Source organism: Ambystoma mexicanum, chromosome 8 (genome assembly GCF_040938575.1).
Source record: "Ambystoma mexicanum isolate Mex_15411 chromosome 8, UKY_AmexF1_1, whole genome shotgun sequence".
NCBI classification, from domain to species: domain Eukaryota; kingdom Metazoa; phylum Chordata; class Amphibia; order Caudata; family Ambystomatidae; genus Ambystoma; species Ambystoma mexicanum.
In genome coordinates, this window is record NC_090929.1 from 827,892,901 (window position 1) to 827,912,794 (window position 19,894).

The 19,894-nt window shown below is 45.6% G+C and overlaps 1 protein-coding gene across 4 annotated transcripts in view; it reads right to left on the minus strand.

Moving 5' to 3' along the window:
• The window catches only part of LOC138472491 (cGMP-dependent protein kinase 2-like), a 2,724,950-nt gene that overhangs the window by 1,089,992 nt on the left and 1,615,064 nt on the right, over positions 1 to 19,894 (minus strand). For all 4 annotated transcript variants that reach the window (XM_069610703.1, XM_069610701.1, XM_069610702.1 and 1 more), the window contains exon 8: positions 3,187 to 3,281. In XM_069610703.1, the coding sequence (XP_069466804.1) occupies positions 3,187 to 3,281 (95 nt within the window). The remainder of the gene's footprint in view (positions 1 to 3,186; positions 3,282 to 19,894) is intronic.

Below are 19,894 nucleotides of genomic sequence, written 5' to 3' on the forward strand. Positions count from 1 at the left end.
AAGTGCCAATGAATTGCTTGCCATCCATGCCTGGATGGGATTATAGATGTTATTTATGCCAATTAGGCTTTGCTCACATTGTCCACTGAGCTCGAGAACGACCTGAGAGTCATCGGCATAGTTTGTGTACCGGACACCCAGGCCATCTAAAAAGTCAAGCAAAGGGCGAATATAAATGTTAAACAGAATAGGGTACAAACAGAAACCCTGGGGGACACCACATGTTTGGATAACAGGCTAAGAGTGAACTTCACCAACTGATAAACAGACAGTCCGGGATCCCAGAAAGGAGGATATCCAACTGGAGGCTTGAGTGGAACAATTGTCAACCTCCCAGAGTCTTTCACTAGTAGAGAGTTGTCCACCAGATCAAAGGCCACAGAGAGGACCAGAAGCATCAGCAGGGCAGAATGACCTCTGTCTGCCATGCCGACCAGAGTCGATTTGAGGTCCAGCATCGCGGTTTCTGTCCCATGCTGAGTTCTGTAACCCGATTGACACAGGCCAAGAATCTTACCTTCTTCAATGTGTCTATGGAGTTTTGTCATCCAAGGTGCTAGAAGTTTGAGTGAGTCTTTGGAGACATCAACAGGGCAGCAGTCGACAGGGCTTGGGGTGGATTTTAAATCCCGGATAATCTTACACACTGAATTATGACAGAAAGAGAAGCATGGGACGTTATTCTTTGTACAGGCTGGCACATGGGGGCTGTTCAACTGGGCATCACATCCGAGGGATGAGTTCTGGATATTCCTAATAGTTTCTTTATGGCAGCCGATTTTAGCTATGAAGCCATTATGGATCTCTTGGCACCAAGCGGAGTACTTTTCAGGATCGCAGTTAGTGGGAGGGGAGTCCTGAAAATTTGCTAGGATCGAGAAAAGTTCACCAACATTCGACCGAGCGTTGATGATTCTCTTGTTGTTATATGTGGTTTTAGAAGAGATAAAGATAAAGAGATAATCATGGCCTTGAATTCCTTAACAGATTGTTTATGCATAGTAAGGGTTGTTTCATTGGGATTTTTACGCCATGCTCTCTCTTGGGCTCTCTTAACCTGTCTAGCGGAAATAATATCCTCTGAGAACCAGGTGTTCTGGTGTGTCTCAGGCTTGATAACCTTAAGTTTCAGTGGGGCAAGGTCTGAAATGGCTTCTTTTATAGATGAAGAGAGACGTTGCGCGAGGGAAGAGGACTCAGAGTCCTGAGGATGTTATAGAGTCCATAAGTGCACCCCTGTGCTTGTCTTGGGGGGTCTTTATCCCAGTGATTAAAATCACCCATAGTAATGAGGGGATTTTTAGATTTAGTGATAAGTGCTATTAGCTCAGAAAGCTGCTCTTGGAAAAGAGGCAATTCTCTGGGGGGTCTATTGAGGGTAAGCACGTTAAAGGAGGTATTAGGTGAGGTTTTTATTTTAATCCATAAGGATTTGCACTCCTCAGGACTGGTATGAGGGATAGTGTGGCAATCAAGGATATGCTTACACATTAACGCTACCCCCCCCCACCTTTACCGTTAATATGGTCACCCCAAAAAATCACATAATCATCAGGTGTGGAAAGTGTGGCTTTACTAGGTATAAGTGGATTAAGCCATGTTTCTGTGAGCCCCGAGTATGTCATGGCATTCAAGCAGGTAATTCACAATCTTTACTCCATGTTTAACTAAGGATCGTGAGTTTAACAAAGAGAGCAAAAGGGCCAAGATAGGGGATATATTTTTGAGGTGCGGACCATTTGTATTCAAGTTATTATTAGTATGAATGGCTTCTGCATCCTGCGGGTAGGCAAACTCTTTAATGCACGCAGAGGGAGATTTAGGAAACATAGTGCTTGGAAAAGTGTTCAAACAGTAAAAGCAGCACAATACTGGAACTCCCTCCCTCCGTCGTGCAGGGAAGACCTACCCTACCACCAGTTCAGAGCTAGGACCATCCACTGGCTCAAATCTCTCAACTCACAATGACTCTAGAGACCCAGATGTGCCACTACCATGTGGTGCCTCACTGAATGTAAATTTGTTTATAGTATTGCCCTAATGCACATGTTATGTTCGTCCCCTACGCATTAATTGTAAATATGTTTATAGTACTGCCTTTAATGTACATACTCTACCCTCCTACCTGGCGTGATATTTCCGGCAATGTAACCCTAGCTGGACCTCGCCACACGTATGTAACGAAGCTTTGCAACCCTCTTGCTGCCTTTGCGCCTGGCTACCTTCGGGTTAGGTGCGCATTACAAATAAATACAATACAAGTCAGTCAGTCGGGCACGCCTTGCAGAGAAACGCAAAGGATAAGAGGAGTGTAAACTGGCCAAGCATTGTGCAGAGAATTAAACAGACACGAGCGTGGTACTAACCAGCTCAGTTACTGAAAAGTACACTGTGACTGAAAAGTACACAAGAGATGAACCGTAAATCTGATGTAATTAACCACCATGAAATAACTCACCAAAAGAGAAGACCTAGTTCCCTTTGGCAATGAGACAGAGGAACTGCAAGGAGCAGGGCGGCGCCAGCGTTTTGCGGCGAGGACCAGCGAAGACCAGCTTGCTGCAGAAGCACCAGTGCTGAAGTGCCAGAATTTCAAATAAATCGCAAGAGGTGTCTGGGAAATGTAGTTCCCAGACATAAAACAGTCCATGCAAAGGCGAGAGTGCTTATCTCTCTGCCAGCCGTACGATGGCACGCAGAGTATTCAGGGCAGCGATCACACTAGTTACAAGAAAGTGATTCTAGATGAATAAATCCAAAGTTCTGAGTGGAGGTTTGGAATGCTAAAGAACTGAGGCTAGATCTCACATGCGGTCAAATAAATGGGCTACAGGCTCTTCCGGGCAACGCTAATCAGAAAGCGTACCGCAGAGTAAAGATCTTTACCTTATGTCATGTGTTATTACATTTATGGATGGATGTTAATAATTTTTGTTTTTCTTGACAATATTTAAAATAGATTTCTCCGTGCATTCAGAGTTCATCTTTGTTTTCCCAACTAGTTATCCAGTCAATTCAGGTGATCATCTGGCACATTACATCAGCATAATTGTACAACATCTTCAACAATATGGTCATGTAATTGTTTTCTATGCACTCAGGGTATTTTTACACAGAAAATGTGCCTCCTGAAACTACACTGTTTAGGAACATGAGACTGCTACATTGCCTGTGGATGTGCTGTACCTGATGAGTGCTTTCTCTCCGAAGTATTCCCCAACTGCCAGGGTTTTGATCTCTCGTGGTTCCTGGGATCCTTCCATTGTTTGAGTTACACACACCTAGCCAGCAAAAAAGGAGGCACATTACTTTTAAATTCATAGAGCAAGAATAATAGTGCTCCAATGCAAGTTACATACCGATTCATAGGAAACATAAAATAACAATTGAACAGAACTTTCCCAAGTAAAATTACTTACGCGCAACATCTCTTTAAATGTGACAATACACCACTTTATGAAACACACACATCTTAGTATTTCGACCCACATACATTGTTTGTGGCTATGCTGGCACGCACTATGCAGATCATTATGGAATTTATAAAACAACACCCATTGGTTAAATCCGAATGGACGGAAATTGATCAATGTCTTTTTTTTCACACTCAGATGCTTTGCTCAAAAATAGGATATGAAAGATTTTCCAAGATAAGACTGCAAATATCTGATCCCTAAGAGCATAAAAGCAAGGAGTTACACACGGATTTATTTGTGCAGTCTCCTTTTTGTCACAGTAGTGTCTGTGAGTAATAGGGGATTGAGTTGAGTTTAGAAGAGAGAAATATTTGCATGAATTCATTATGCACACAAACACCTTTGCTATTCTTATGTCGGGTCTCTACATTTTCATTGGAATATCAGTATGAACAACAATGTTCCAGACTTAATCGTGCTCTGTGTACTATACGGACGTTTAGTTAATTATGTGGCAAGTGAGTTTAACCCAACACGTCTACAATAGTTGTACAGAAAATTAGAAATATAAACTAAAGAACTCAGAGTAATTGGTTAGCAAATATTGTATAGGCAATAATATAGCAATAACATTCTTGCCTATGATCTATGTTTGGCAATTTGTTTGATTCTTGTGAATCTTTGTAAGTAGTGCTTTTCAGGTCAACGAGAAAGTCTTAAGAACATCAGTGAAACATATAGAGGTTATAAATTCTACCGGTACTGGAATACAGTAAGATATTCTTCCTTCCAGACTGCACACCAAAAGGAGAGCAATAGGTCTGTTGGGAGTGCACCCTTGTACTCAAATCAATATTAACAATGGTGATATTGATGTGTACTGGCTCACTACCTCTGGTGTGCAGTCTCTGTACACACAAGTAAAATGTACCAGCTCAATAGGGCAAGTTATTAACAACTAGCATACAGGCCCGTGTACATGGGCCAAAGTGCAGGTTTACATTGACACACTAGGACCACTATATATCCTAAGTAAACAGCTCCCTCTAGCGGTACCAACAGGCGAAGCTACTGCATCGAACAAACATACAGGGACAAACTACTGGTCTTTAACTATATTGTTAGATTAGCTGTGTACTCAGTGTTGGTGCTTATATCAGGATATGACTATGTTAGTGTACGTTATGACATGCTATCACATATTTCGTATATATAAGATAAGCACAGTAACTGAATGTCCCACAGTTGAAGATTAAATTAACACAAAAGAATTACCATTACCGCCACTTGGTCTAGCAGATTTTCCACCAGATTAAAAGTGGTAGTGGCTGTGTTAATCCCCAAAAATTTGAAGTCCATAGCACTCCATGGGGTATTTCAGTGGAATTACTATGGCGGTTAATCCTCCAGCAGTAATTCTGGAGGTTTTTGTTGGAAAGTGGGAATATTTCCTTCCGCATGATGCTGTAGTTAATCCCCCACTACAGGGCCAAACTCGTAGTATGGTGGTGTGCAAAGAGTGGCGGAAATTCCATTACCAAAAGTTTTTTCCCACACCACAATATTCAAAATGAAAGAGCCCCTTAGTCTTTACAATACAAGCAGTAACATGTCCACGTATTACAACATTGTGCCATACCCACATTTCCATCTACAGAAAGAAGCTACATTGGTTTCCGGTAAAACACAGAATAACGCACAAGGGGGGTCATTACGAGTATGGAGGTAGCCATGGTGCTATTAGCACCATGGCTACCCCCATACCGCATACTGGGTCTGGGTTCCCTGAATGCGGAAATACTGGGCCATTCCAACCTTGGAGGACCCGGTATTTCCCCATTTCGGGACACATCCCCATTCCCATTCGAGCCCCCATAGGACTCAATGGGAATGCGGAGGGAGCTAACAATGGGCCCATTAATAACGCGCCCATTATTAGCTCCCTGGTCCTTTAGTGGCTCCCAATAAGGGCGGCTGGTAAAACCAGCCGCCCTTAGCGGGACCTGCTAAAGGACCTCGTAATGCAGCGGTAAGGGGTTAACGGCACCGGCACCCTTACCGGCACGTTAACCCCTTACCGTCAGCCTCGGAATGAGGCCCAAGGTGTTGACAATGACACACAAGTGTGTGTCTCTAAGTAGCCCCACCTATCTGTCAGAACGTATTAAAATCAAGACAACTGACAGGAACCTTCGCTCTTCTACTGCTACAGTACTTGTCCCTCAAAGGGTAAAGATCGCTAAATTTGGAGGTACCAGTCTTGATTCCCAGGGTCCTCTGCTCTGGAAAATGCTCCCGGTTGCTATACACCAAATACAAAATTATCATCTTTTTAAGAAGGCTATGAAGACTCACCTTTTCAACATAGAGTAAACCTTTGACTTCCCTTCACTCTATCTGGCCAGTCTTTTTATGTTCTGTTTGTCTTGTTTTCCCTTTCTGTGCGCCCTGAGGCCCATGGACATGTGGCGCATAACAAGAATTAAAATAAGTAAATACAGAAGATCATACCATAGGGATAGGCATATGTGCTGCAGATGAAAACATTACATTACCCTACAGCATCTTATCCGGAGGTCGAAACAGAGGGATGCTGGGATCTATTTAGCTCCTCCTTGTCACCTAGAAGAGCCTGATTAGCTTGACACCAACAGCTACCAGGAGCTACGTTTGGCACCCCAGCCAACTGATGCCAAACAAACACGCCTATGTAAATTCAACTCTGGCCATTTGGTAAACATTAGGACACATCTAGACTACATTTAAAGCATAAGTGGCATTAATAATGGACAAAATGATATGTTTCCATCTTATGTGGAAGTTAGATTTGATGAACAGTATGCACAAGCTACTCGGTCCCTAGTGTAGATCCTGCACTGGTTATTGTGTTATAGCATGGAGTTGATTTTAGCTGCTGCTTATCCAATCATAATATCAAACCCTGCTACCCTATTGCATCTGTTTCTTTATATATTTATTTTTGTATTTATTATTCAATTGTTTTTTTTTTTTTAATATATTTTTATTTTGTTTTAAGTGAAAACAGTATAAACAAACTTGTGACATTATATACAATAAGACAATAAACACTTAAAAAAACACAACACTGCACTCCCCCCCTCCCCCCCAAGAGCTTATCAACAGGGTAGTTCTGTATCGACCTGGTGTGGCCGGGTGACCTCCTCCTCCGAGGCAGTAGGTTCTCCTCGTACCCCAAACAGACCAGTGACTAATAACCTCCAGGCTACCAGGTTGGCCACATCCTCCTCCCCGCATTTACTGCATGCCTCTTGCCAGACCATGGTTTCGGCTTCCGCCCATTTTTGCAGATCCCTCCACCACATCTCTATCCTAGGTTTGTAGCATTGCTTCCAATTCATAGCTATCCTCCTCTTAGCGAGTATATACGCTAGGTCTCTCAGTTTCCCCAGATGTCTGGTGTTCTTCGGTCTGGGGAACCCCCCTAGAAGGTAAGCCCAGGTCGTGTCAATGCTTATTGGGACCCCTTTGTCAGCTAACTTCTGTGACACTTCTCTCCAGAAGACTTCGATTACTGGGCAGGACCAGAACATATGCGTCATGTCCGCGTCCTCCTCGTTACATTTCGGGCATGCCTGCCTGCCCGAGTTCGCAAACTTAGCTATTCTCTTGGGGGTCATATACGCTCTGTGTGTGATATATAGTTGGATTTGCTGTAATCTAGCATTTCTGGACACTTTTTTATGATATCCCAGAGCCCGTTCCCACATCCCATCAGTCATCTGAACCCCCACCTCCATTTCCCATTCTAGTCTCAAGTCTGTCAAGTCCTTTCCCACTCTGGACATCACCACCTCATACAATCTGGTGATCTCGTGTCCGCCCTCTGATATGTCATATATTGTATCAATCAGGGCGTCCGGATCCTCTGCTAACACCGTCTCAGGCCAAGATTTTCGGATAATCCGTACCAACCTGAGGTATGTAACGTATTGGCCCCCATGTAACCCAGTTTCTTCTTCTAGGTCTGCAAAATCCTTGATGGCCCCATCTTGCCATATATCTCCTAACGTGGCCAACCCAACCGATTCCCAGTACATTCTGATCGTTTTTCTTAGTTGACCATCCCCCGCAGTCAAGGCAACCAGTGGCACCTGCGGCGAACACGGATCCGGGCTTTCCAGTAGCCGGCATGCTCTACGCCACATTTTCCACCCAAGTAACAGCATACCAGGGCGAAGATTTAAGTCTTGTCTAGGGACCCAGATGATCTCCTTCAAATAAAACGGGGTGCAATCTGTACCAACCAACCTGGACTCGGGAGATTCCTCATCAGAGAGCCACTGTGTAACATATTGCAATTGGCTCGCTACATAGTAGGCCTCAAAATGTGGTAATTTAATCCCTCCTTTATCGTAGAAGTTTTGCAGCTTCCACAGCGCCACTCGGTTGCGAGTGCCGTGCCATAGGAAGTCCCTGCACATACTGTCGAGTTTGGTAAAGAACTTCCTAGCTATTAGGTATGGTATGTTGTTGAAGAAATGCAGCAGTCTAGGCAGGACAACCATTTTAAGCAACGCCCCTCGCCCTATCATCGCCAGCGGCAGCTTTTCCCAAAATCGCATGGACGCACGGATTTTATCCACAGCAACCTCGGTATTGTGCAGATGTTTGTTTCCCACAGTGTGATATATGTCTATTCCGAGGTATCGGAAGGACTCGGCTGCCCAAGGCACGGGCAATACCGGTAAGCGTTCCGTGGGGACCCTCGAATAGTACCCTAGGGGGAACATGCTCGACTTGCCGGGATTAACCGCTATGCCGGACAATTCGGCATACTTCTGCATGACCTCCAAAACATACTGGAGGTTCTCTTCCGGATACTTTAGGTACAGCAGCAAGTCATCGGCATATAAGGATATCAAATGGCTCTTTCCTCCCACCTCGATGCCCACCAGGTCATATTGCTGTCTAAGATATACCGCTAAGGGTTCCAAGGCCAATATGTATAACATCGGGGACCAAGGACATCCCTGCCTAGTACCCCTACCTAGGTGCCACTTATCGGATATCACTGATCCCGTACGCACCCTAGCCGTTGGCTGGCTATACAGCAGTCTCGCCCATCTGATATAGCCTGGCCCAAACCCATATTCCCTCAGGACCGCAAACAGCCACGGCCACCTCACCGAATCAAATGCCTTAACTGCGTCTAGGGAGATCACTGCCATTTCCTCATCTCTTCTGTTCCCTTCTTCTATCACTCGGTGGAGCCGCCTGTGATTATGAGTTATATTCCTGCCAGGGACATAACCTGTCTGATCCGAGTGTATCAGTCTGCCGATGACCTTGCGCAGCCTGTCCGCCAAGACCGCTGTCAGGATCTTACTGTCTTGGTTCAACATCGACAGCGGTCTGTACGATCCACAGTGTTGTCTCGGCTTGTTAGGCTTGGGTAGTGGTACTATCAGCGCTTCTCTGAGCGTGTCTGGCAATCGGCCTCCCTCGAATGATTCGTTATACATCTCCAGCATAGGGGGGAGTATCTCTGCGCTATACGTTTTGTAGAACTCACTCGGGAGTCCATCAGTGCCCGGGGTCTTGCAAGTAGGCAGCCGTTTCACCACCTCTTCCAGTTCATCTAGAGTAATGGGGCCATCTAACTCCTCCCTTTCCTCTGCACTAATCCTGGGCAGTTCTATATCTTCCAGTGTGTCCCTGATTTTATCCAGATTGTCTTCCCCTTTGTCCTCATACAGCGCTTTATAATAATCTAAGAAAGCAGCGTTAACCTCTTCCTGAGTGTGAGCTTCCTCCCCGTCTTCCCTTTCTATCATCATGACCGGGGCCCTGGGGGTTTCTCTCTTATAAAGCCATGCCAGTAGGCGACCAGTTTTGTCACCTCCTGCATGTTGCCTCTCCACATATTTCCTGTAATTGAGGTCACAAAGCCGCTCCCAAAGCTCTGAGCATCGTTGTTGTAATTCGAGTACTAGGTCTGTGTCCCCTCCCCCTCTGGTACATTCACGCTCCAATTCTTTCTCCACTTTCTCCAGCTCAGCTAAAACCCCCCCTGAATGCCCTTTGATTTAGAAATAGCGTCGCCCCTCACTACCACCTTGAAGGCCTCCCAAAGTGTACCAGCCGAATCCACACTGCCCGTGTTCTCCTCAAAGTACCTTATAATCGTCTCTCTAATATCTTCTCTAAAGACCGGGTCTCTGAGCGCCTCCGCCCGAAGGCGCCATGTTGGAATCCGCCCTCTGGGGCGGCCATATTGCCAGGCCATCACCAAGGGCGCATGGTCCGACAGGACCCTCGCTCTGTATTCAACCTGTCTAGTTGTTATCGCCACTTCTGGCGTAGCAAAGAAGTAATCTAGTCTCGTGTGCAACTGTTGAGGGGCCGAATAATGAGAGTACTGCAAGACCGTGGGGTGTTTCAATCTCCAGACATCTTCTAGTCCAAAGTCGTCTAATAGTACCCGTAGAGCCCTGGCCGCTGGGGTGGGCCTGTCTACTTTACTGTCGGACCTATCTATCTTGGGGTCAAGAACACAGTTAAAGTCCCCCCCCAGATGATCGGTTCCCCTGCGCACGGGCCCAGGCGTGTACATAGAGTCCTGAAGTATACAGCAGTATTCTGATTGGGGGCATATGTATTAATAATACTCAGTCCTCTGTTCTCAATCAGTGCCCTCAGTATTACCAGCCTACCCTCCGTGTCTACCTCCTCTCGTACAATTCTGAGTGGGACATGCGGGGCCACCCAGATCAGCACACTTCTGGCATAGGCCGAGTACGGGGAGCCCACCACTGTACCACCCCATTTTTTCTTTACAAGGTCTAGTTTATGTTGGGCCAGGTGCGTTTCTTGTAGTAGGGCAATGTCGATCTTCTGTCGCTTAAGATACAACATGACTTTATTTCTTTTCAGGTAATTATTGAGACCTCGGACGTTCCAGATGGCAATCTTGAGGTCACCATGGCAGTTATGTGTCTTCCCACCCCACTTACGGGAACCTCCAGCGGTTCTCATGACACAGAAGGCGTCCCACTGCAGCCACTCCGCGAATAAGCTCATTCCCAAACTAACCACACACACAACCAAACTCCCTTTCCCCTCCCTCTCCCACCCTCCCCCCAAAACCCCACACCCCAACTGTTGCCCAGCTTCAACAAAAGAGCTCAGGCACCCCCACATCTGGTTCCGCAAACACCGGTCCGTGCACGGTGCCCAGTAGGGTGAGGTCGCCCTAATGGCCAACTAACCTAAGCTATTGTGGGGAGAGAGAGAGTATCGGTCCATGGGGCTCCCGTTCAATAATAATCTCAGTGTTTGTGACAAACAGTACAACCAACTGACCTTCCATACCGAAGGTTCCAAACCGACTATAATCAAGTCTCAGAGTCCATGAGTCGCGCCATCTTGCGACGCCATTTTACGTCTTTCGCAGCTCCTCCGAGTCCTTCTGGGGCCGGTCCGCCGATTCTTGAGGGCACCCCTGTGCGTCGAGCCACTCCATGGCGTCCTCTGGGGTCTCGAAAAATAAAGTTTTATGCGCCTGTATGACCTTCAGTTTTGCAGGGTAAAGCAACATATATTTGTAACCTGCCTCCCTCAGCCTCCGTTTCACAGTCCCAAAGTTCATGCGGCTCCGCTGCACAGCTAGGGTGTAATCCGGATACGCCGTGATGTTTGCTGTTCCTCTCTTGATCGTGCCTCCTTTTCGAAAATGTTCTAATATTCTTTCCCGATCACGATAGTTAAGAATTTTGGCAATGATGGGTCTGGGCGGGTTTCCGGGAGGCGGCCTCCTCGTTAGGGCTCTATGTGCTCTCTCCACTGCGAAGCCTTGGGATAAGGCCCCTCCGGATATCTCCTGCAGCAACATGGTCTCAACAAAGTCAGTAGGGTCACGGCCCTCCGTCCCCTCCAAAAGTTCACAGTGCTTCGGTAGCACCTTCACACGCTGGCATGCATATCGTCGGTATTCAATAAGCAGTCGTACTGCACTGATTTGCCCGGATCTGTTCAGGATCTCGGGAGCTCCGCTGGAACGCGTCCTCCTACATGGCTCTCGTAGCCACGCCCCCTTATTATTCAATTGTTAGATGCTTTTTCAAGGAGCAAATGCTGCTTCAAAAGTGCCCACAGGGCACCAGGGAGGGGACAGGGGATGATAGACAATAATAATTTTTATATGAAAATATAAGAATAGACAAACAATGGGGAGGGGAAGACAAACCTACGTTGCCTTGTGAGTGTTCAGAACGTGCAAGTGCAAAAAGAGAGAGGGTATAGGATAGGTGCTGTGGTGTTCGTGAGAGAGTAGCAGGTGAAGTACTATGAATAAGTTAAGTGCAAACCTCCAGGGTGGAGTGTGGACCGAGGCAAGTTCAGAGGATAGACAGTTTCTGGGATGTTACGATGTGGGAGGTTAGAGCCCCAAGGCTGCATAAGGGCCCTACACACCAATCATACTACTGTGCGATTAGCCCTTGCCCCAAACAGCCTTGTGGGTGATACAGAGGGATTTGAATTAATCTGTGCTGCGACTGGGAGCCAGTGAAGACTTTGTAGAGCAGGGGAGATGCGGTCCCTGGGCTTGAGGCCAAGGATCTTAGTTTGTATCTTATCGTAGTTACACTTGTAAAGCGCAGCGTGAGCCCGGAGGCATCTTGGAGCTTAAGCTAAAGAGATAAGGTCGACCAGAGCAAAAGAGAACTAAAAAAGGATAATCTTCAGTGCCCGGTTGAATGGCAAAAGGGCCTCAATGTTACGTAGAGAAAATGGGAGGAGATTCCAGGCTTTAGCTCCCACCACTGAAAAGGCGCGCACGCCCACTCGTCCAAGCCTGGCTCACGGGGCCTGGATAGTCTTCAGAGCTAGCCAGCGGAGCGGCCTGGTAGGTTTGTAAATACAAAACCTTGCCTGAAGACGTTCTTCTCCCGATTTGTAGAAAGCTTTATGAACCAAGCACAGCAATTTAAATGTGATATGCTGCTCAATAGGGAGCCAAATGGACTTGGTGCAGAAATGGGGTCATACGGGCACCGAAAGGAGGGTGAAGAACAGCCCTGGCTGCCACATTCTGAAATAGCTTAAGACGCTGGAGCAAATGCATTGCAATAATAATATTGCTAATGACCAAGGAAAATACAACTGGTGCATGTAATTTTTGGGGGATACAAGGAAGAATTTTCCAAAGGATCCGTAGTTTGAAATGTGCCTGATTGGCCATAGATAGAGAGGCAGAAATTTTAACACCCAAAAATGTCACTGAGGAGACTGAATGGGGGAAAAGGCGAAGACTCTCAGGCCAGTGCTCAGGAGTCCAAAACAGGGAAGGCAGCGCAGTGCCCACCACCAACCTCTGTGTTTTTTTCTCCATTAAGCTTAAGCCAGTTCAAGGCCATCCAGTCATCAATAGCCTGTAAGCAGTTGCTCAGTCGACCCGTCGTCTCTGGTTGGGTTAGATCCAGCCGCACGATAATTTGAGTATCATAGGCGTAAGAATAGCACAAGAAGACAAAAGCATGAATTATACAAAAGAGTTATTGAACATAGACATTCAATAGAGTGGGAGACAGTGAGGAACCCTGGGGAACTCCACAGAGCAAGGGGATAGACTGAGAGCAGAAAGAGGGGAGAGAGACAGATTGATAACGCCCCATCCAAAAGGAGGAGAACAGGCTAACACTTGGCCAAAGAGGTCTGTCGAAGAGAGCCGGGTGATCAGGGTAGGGTGGTCAATGGTGTCAAATGCCACTGATAGTTCAAGCAAAATCACGGCCCCCACCCCACCCGGGTCCACCAGGTGAGTCAGGTTATACACAACAGATTCTAGAACTGACTCTGTACCCAGACCAGGATGAAAGCCTGACTGAAAAGGGTCAAAGAAGCCAGTTGACTCCAAAAAAGTGCTAAGAAGTGGGGACACCAAAGATGTGAGTAGTTTCATAAGACAGTGCAGCAGGGAAATAGGCAAATGGTAGGATAGAACTGCATGATCCAAGCCCGGATTTTTCAGAAGGGGGATGACAAGAGCATGTTTAAGATTGTCAGGGATGACCCCCAGAGAAAAGTAGCCTCAGTAAGTCGTGGAACAATGTCATCAGAATTTTTTTTTTATACAAAGAGCGGAACGGAATCACTCAGCGAAGCTGACTTCAGACTACTAAGTGCCGCAAGAACTTCCTCATCAGAGAACATCGGAAAAGAGGACCACTGAGCAGCCACCGCAAGCACAGGAGTGGGAGAACAGGAGTAGGATACAAGCTGTTCCTCATGACGGCAGGACATCTCGATAGCTTTGTGGATAGTGATGGATCTTCTCATCAAAAACAGAGACAGAGAATCGCAAAGTTCCTGAGGCGGAGAAGTAGCAGGCTGGGGCTTAGCCTGCACCGACAAGGATTGGACAACTGAAAATAAAGCTCTAGGCTGATTGATGGCCTGTTCAATCTTGGTGCTAAATATGTCTGTTTAGCAGCCATGATGGCTTTTTGATATTCAAGAGTGGACAGAAGGTATGAAACAAGGACGTCCAACGAATAAGCTAAACTCCATTTCCTTTCAGCCTGCTGCAATGAAGTCTGAGATCTATAAGACTTGTTGCCTTATCCTGGAGTAGCTGGAGGGGTCGCAAAGTGGACAAAGGTAGATTCAGGAGGAGGCTATTGCAATATTCCAGCCTGGAGAGAACCAGAAACCGGGTAACATTGAGCCTCTGGGAGAAGGTGAGGAAAGGTAGAATTCCTTTGAGGGTGAAGAGCTGATGGTGAGACTTCTTGGCAATAACCTAAGTGTGAGGGAGGAAGGAGAGAGATGACTCTGAGGTTTCTGGCTTCCGAAGAGAGAGGAGGGGGAGAGCCCATGGTAGAAGGCCAAAATGAAGGGAAGAAGTTGGGTGCAGGGATCCCAATAGGAAGGATCTCTGTTTTGCTGGCATTGAGGCAGAGATCATTGCAAGTGCACTAGGCCTGGATGGCAAATAGGCAATCAGGGATTATTGAGGGTGCAAGGGCATCTGCATGTCACCATAGGCATGATTTGCACAATGCATCATGAAATATTAATAGTCTGAAATGACCAGCGTACTTCTGCAAGTATCCAATAAGTGTTCTACACTGGAGGTCACCAACATTTGATATTTGGATGAGAGAAATTAATTTGTCTATGGAACCAAGAACAAAATAATACCTCAGACATTACATACACTAATGAGTGTATTGAGTCAACATTTATTTTCACCATTAGACTGGATTTCAGATGTGGCATCTTGGACAATCCATGAAATCTGAAAAAATCCAGTGCATAAGGCCCCTACCCTACACCACCAAGTATTAACTTCCTGGGGTTACATACACCAGAAAAAACAACAAAGGAAAAATAATTCTTAAGACGTACCCTAAAACATGCTTTGTGACATCAAGGGATTTAACTTTGTAACTGTAAGCCTTTACAGATTGGCTTAGCGCCCTTCAAGTGAAATGTAAAGAGATCTCATGAGTAAGAAGATGGAAAGAAAAGGAAGCCTGCTAAGGAGTGGGGGTGGATGAGAAACTAAAAGCGATAGTAATAGAAAGTAAAACTATGTGACCAAGAGAAAGGAAGAAAGGGGGAGTAAATGAACCAAGGGTCACAAGAGGGAATCATTGTTTTGATAAAAATAACTCAGTGATGGAAGTTTCTCACAACATCCTAGGGGTGGGATCTCACTGGACCATCTAGCAGAACATCCCACCACTGAAAAGGGGTTTAGGGATTGGTAGGCCTGACAAACCGAGGCTCCTACCATTAGGAAAGAGACTGAAGGCTGACCCACAGACAGACGACTTAGGGCACCAGGGTTGGTGATGCAGGACAAAGTGGAAATTGAAGGCAACATCCTGCCAAAGACCAATACGAGTTTGGAAAGACTCCTAGGTCTGCTAGGACGAATGTAAGAGCACTATATGTCTTGGACACTACGAGAAATTAATTGCTGCCAAGAAGGAAGACTTGCGTGTAGGGGAAAGAGAGGTAAGGACTGACGAGCCTCATTTTTTACTAACTTCTAATCACTGCAGAATACCACCCAGTGGACTTGGTTAAAGCAAATTCCGCCAATTACCTTTGTATTTAATAACAAAAAGCGTGTACTCCTATTCTGTCTGTCATTGTCTCAGCCATGGCAAGGACATCACGTTGAGCAGCTTATGAGATACTACTCCTAAAGTCATATTCACTGCTCACCAGCATGACGCTTTCCAAATATCTCCTGCATCTATTTAATTTATTTTCAGCAAGTACATAGGGGAGCAGTAATGGAGTACGGACAACAATGGGAGTCAGTGCATACAGAGCTCTTTAACAAAAGCCTAAAATTAGGTTACTTTGCCAGGATCGTTTACAGATAATGGCCAAAGTTTAAAACACTGCCTCATGGTACATTCTGGGGTAGATTGGGATTTAATGGGTCGGGCAGAGCCTGTCTCCTGAACATGCCCACTCATTACAAAAGGGTAGTAATCTGAACAGCTTAAACATACTCATAGAGCATTTTAAGACCATCTGGGGTGGGCATGTTCACACAGTTGCTCATGGAGCACCCAAGAAGTCAAACTGTGCTTGGCACCAGATTAATATATTGATTCCTGAATGCTGATATGGGATTTCAGACTCAAGATTCTCTCTGGAAGACTCATACTAAAATAAAAAGCACACAATCACTAAAATGTTGTTTCTCTACATACATTTTTAATTAAAATTGGTACAAAAGACAAGCGAGGCAATAGCTGTAAAGCCTTGGGAGAATGACTAGGACCTATAAAGCCTCTGTGTGAAAAAGAACCAAATGGACGACGACAGCCAGTCAGTTAAGCCATTGAATTGCCCTTACTAACAAACCTAAAAAGAGTCCCAGGCTTAAACGTTCTTCCAGGTCATGCAATAGAACAAACATACATACAGATGAGCTTCTCTAGGCTCAGGGCCATTTTAGCAGAACAAAGAATCTAAGTTAAAAGACAATGGTATAGGAAGCTTATCATCTGGAAGTATCTCTGTTTTATCCGTGCGTAGAGTTGCTACACATTAATGTATTCATGTTGTGTGTGCTTCCAATACACTATTCCACATGCGCAAATTGAAAATCAGAAGACACGTTGTTGCTCTACAAATCACAAAATGCATTGTAAATCAAAATCACAATGTGGGGCTTAGGTCATTGTCATGATCCTTGTGCCACCCTACTTAACCATATTTATGGGTGTACTGCCACTGCTAAGTCACCTCTTGCATTTCACTGCAGACAGTGGACCCTGCTGACAGCCAGCATAAAAGTAAAAGGTCTTACAAAGGTAATCATGACTGCTAGATCGTTCCCAGTGGAAATGCTGACAGTAGACATGTGCTTAAGGTAAACATTTTGTTTTCTCTTGCTATTGCGGTGTAAGTAAATATGTCCTTTAATTGTCTTAGTGTATGATATGATATGATATGGTATTTAAAAAGTGCCTATACACAAGTGTTTCAAGATGCAATGAGGCAAGGGAGGGGGAACAGAGGGAAGACAAACAACGATCTTACTAGGCCAGGCGACATTCAGATCACGCAAGGGAAGGGGGAGAAAAGAAAAGTCTGGGGGGGTGGGGAGGGGCAGTGGGATGGGAAAGTGCAGTACATGCGAAATAAAATAATAAGATAAATAAAATAACAGCCAGCTGGTGGCAATTGCAGGGTGAGTGCAGACATAAGTGCTGGTGGGGGGACTTTAGGGATACAGAAAACAGTCCCCAGGTGCAAGGGTTGCCAGGGAGGCAGTGCAGGCGTACAACTGGCAGGGCTTGGGCCCGAGATCAGATAGGTGGCAAGGTAACCAGTGCAGTCTCATTATCAGCCAGGACATAAGCAGGGGAGAGGGGTAGAGAAGGCAGAAACAAAGATGAAGGTGTTAAGGTGCTTCCAGAATCAAAGATGTTGTCCTCAAGTTTCAGGGAGGCTGTTCCAGAGGGAGGCCCCAGCCGAAGAGACAGATCCACCACCAACTTGTTGCTTGGAGAAGCGACTCACCCTGAGGGAGTTGGAGGTGGATGAGCGAAGAGCTTGAAAGGGAAGATATTTAGAAAGAGAGAGTTGAAGGTATTGAGGCCCCAGGCCCCAGAAGGCCTTGTGGACGATGCAGAGGGTTTTGAAAATAATTCTCACAGCCACTGGGAGCCAGTGCAGAGATTTCAGTCCTGGAAAGATACGATCCCTGGGCTTGAGGACAAGGACAAGTCTCACAGTCAAGTTCTGGATGAGTTGCAGAGGGCGTACAGTTTTAGAAAGAGGCTGTTGCAATAGTCCAGCCTAAAGAGAACCAGAGCTCTGGAGACAGTGAGCTTCTGGGGGAAGGAGAGGAAAGGAAGAATACCTCTGTGGAGGTGCAGCTGGTAGTGTGACTTCTTAGAGACGTCAGAGATGTGAGGAGAGAAGGAGAGTGTGGAGTCGAAGATGACCCCAAGGTTTTTAGCCTTGCAGGTGGGAGCAGGAAGAGGGCCAAGAGATACCGGTAGAGACCTGTCTGATCGCAATTCAGCTCCTAATTCCCAACCACCTAACACCATCCTTTTGCATTAGACAAATATGGCAATTTAATCATGGAGAGGTCCCTGAGTTTCTTGCTCATTAACTATCAGGAAAATGTTGGTGCTGTACACCAGATTTGTATTGCTGAAATATATTCACCTGCTCTGCATAAGGAATGTTCTCCTTAAGAGTCTTTGTAATAATCTATGTAATCTTTGTCAGGCATTCTCTTGTCATTCATTAGAACTTGATTTCCTGTATTAGATAGACCTAACACACCACATAACTCTTTTGCCAATAGGGCAAATGACCTCTCCTACATTTCTCCTTAAGCTAAATTGAGAATAAAAGAAAAGCAACATGGTGAGAAATAGTAAGGAAGCCACTTTGGGCTTGTTGGGGCCAAAGAATCAGCAATTATTTGGGGCATGAGTCAATTTTCACCAATGTCACTAGAGACAGTGGTGATGTCCTGGCCACCAGTGTATAACAGATCTGGGAGTAGATCCACTAAGGTCCATGAGGAGAAGTGAGTGGTGGTAATATGGCAGGTGGTGGTATGTCACTTCATCACTAGGCCAAGGGCATCGCAGGGTCTCGTGAGAGGTTAGAATGGTCAGGTTTGGGTGACCCCACTAGGGTCCTGCTGTCATCAAATTATGGTTACAATTTGAGGGAAACAAAGAGACAGGCTTTGAAAGGGATCCCCATTGTAAATATTGGCATCCACCCAACTGTACTCATAATGGCAGAGAAAGTCACATAAGAAATGTAACAGCTAACGAAACCCAATGTAATAAAACCAAACAGAATCCGCACCTGCAATCAGAGGTACCTGTGGTTGGCATCACCACACATCAATGCCTAGGTCATCAGTGTGATAAAGCCAACTTCAAGCCCCGATCACGCAGCCTCCTGCTGCAACAACTGCCCATTAAACAATGCCCTCAGACAGGCCCCCTGGGGGACCTATCAAAACTACACCTCTGTATTTGTATTTGTATTTATTTTATTTGTATAGCGTGCCTGGCCCAAAGGCACATATCGTAGGTTACAGTAACATTATCATATTCAAGAACAGTAAGGCACAAGTAGAACATGAGATAGGAAATATACATACAAAAAGCTACAAAATATAAGATGTGAAATATACATAGCAACTATACACTGTATTTACATTCAGAATACAAGTAGATTGTGAAGGTAGTACTAGGTCATAGAGGGTGGATTGTGGGCTAACCTGCTGGGTGGTGGTTAGGAGTGTCTTGGCCAATAAGTCACAATTTGGCTTTACTCTTGAAGGAGCGAAAGGCATTTTCTGTTCTAAGTGGGTACAGAAGCGTATTCCACAGTTTAGTGGTGAGAACCGGGAAACTGGCACTCCTGGTTATCTGCAGGTTGAATCTAGGTAGAGAGACAAAATGCACTTGGGCTGCTCTCGGAGGACGGCTGGAGGTATGAGGGGTGAAGTGGATCGCTAGGCAGTTAGGAGCCTGATTGGCCAGGCATTTGTGTGTGAGAGCAAGTGTCTTGAGTGAGACTATTTGGGCTACTGAGAGCCAGTGTAGGCTGTGTCTGGTGTCAGATATATTCTGGTTCCTAGGAATATTTAATGCAGCCTTAGTGGTGTTGTTTTGAATAACCTGGAGCTTGTTTAAGTTCTGTTGACTCGTTCCTAGATATAGAGCATTGCAATAGTCCAGTTTGGACATGATAAGGGTTCTAGCAATGATGGTGCATTTAGCAGTGGTAAGGAATGGACGACCGGCTGTGATAAGTTTGCACGTGTAGGCGGATGCTGATATGACAGCATTAGTTTGTCTAGAGAGAGATAAGTTGAATCGAGATAACTGCCTAAGGTTTTAATATCATTAGAGACCTTAATTGTGTTGCCATTGATGATAAACGATTTGAAGATAGGGTCTAATCTGCTAAGTAGGTGA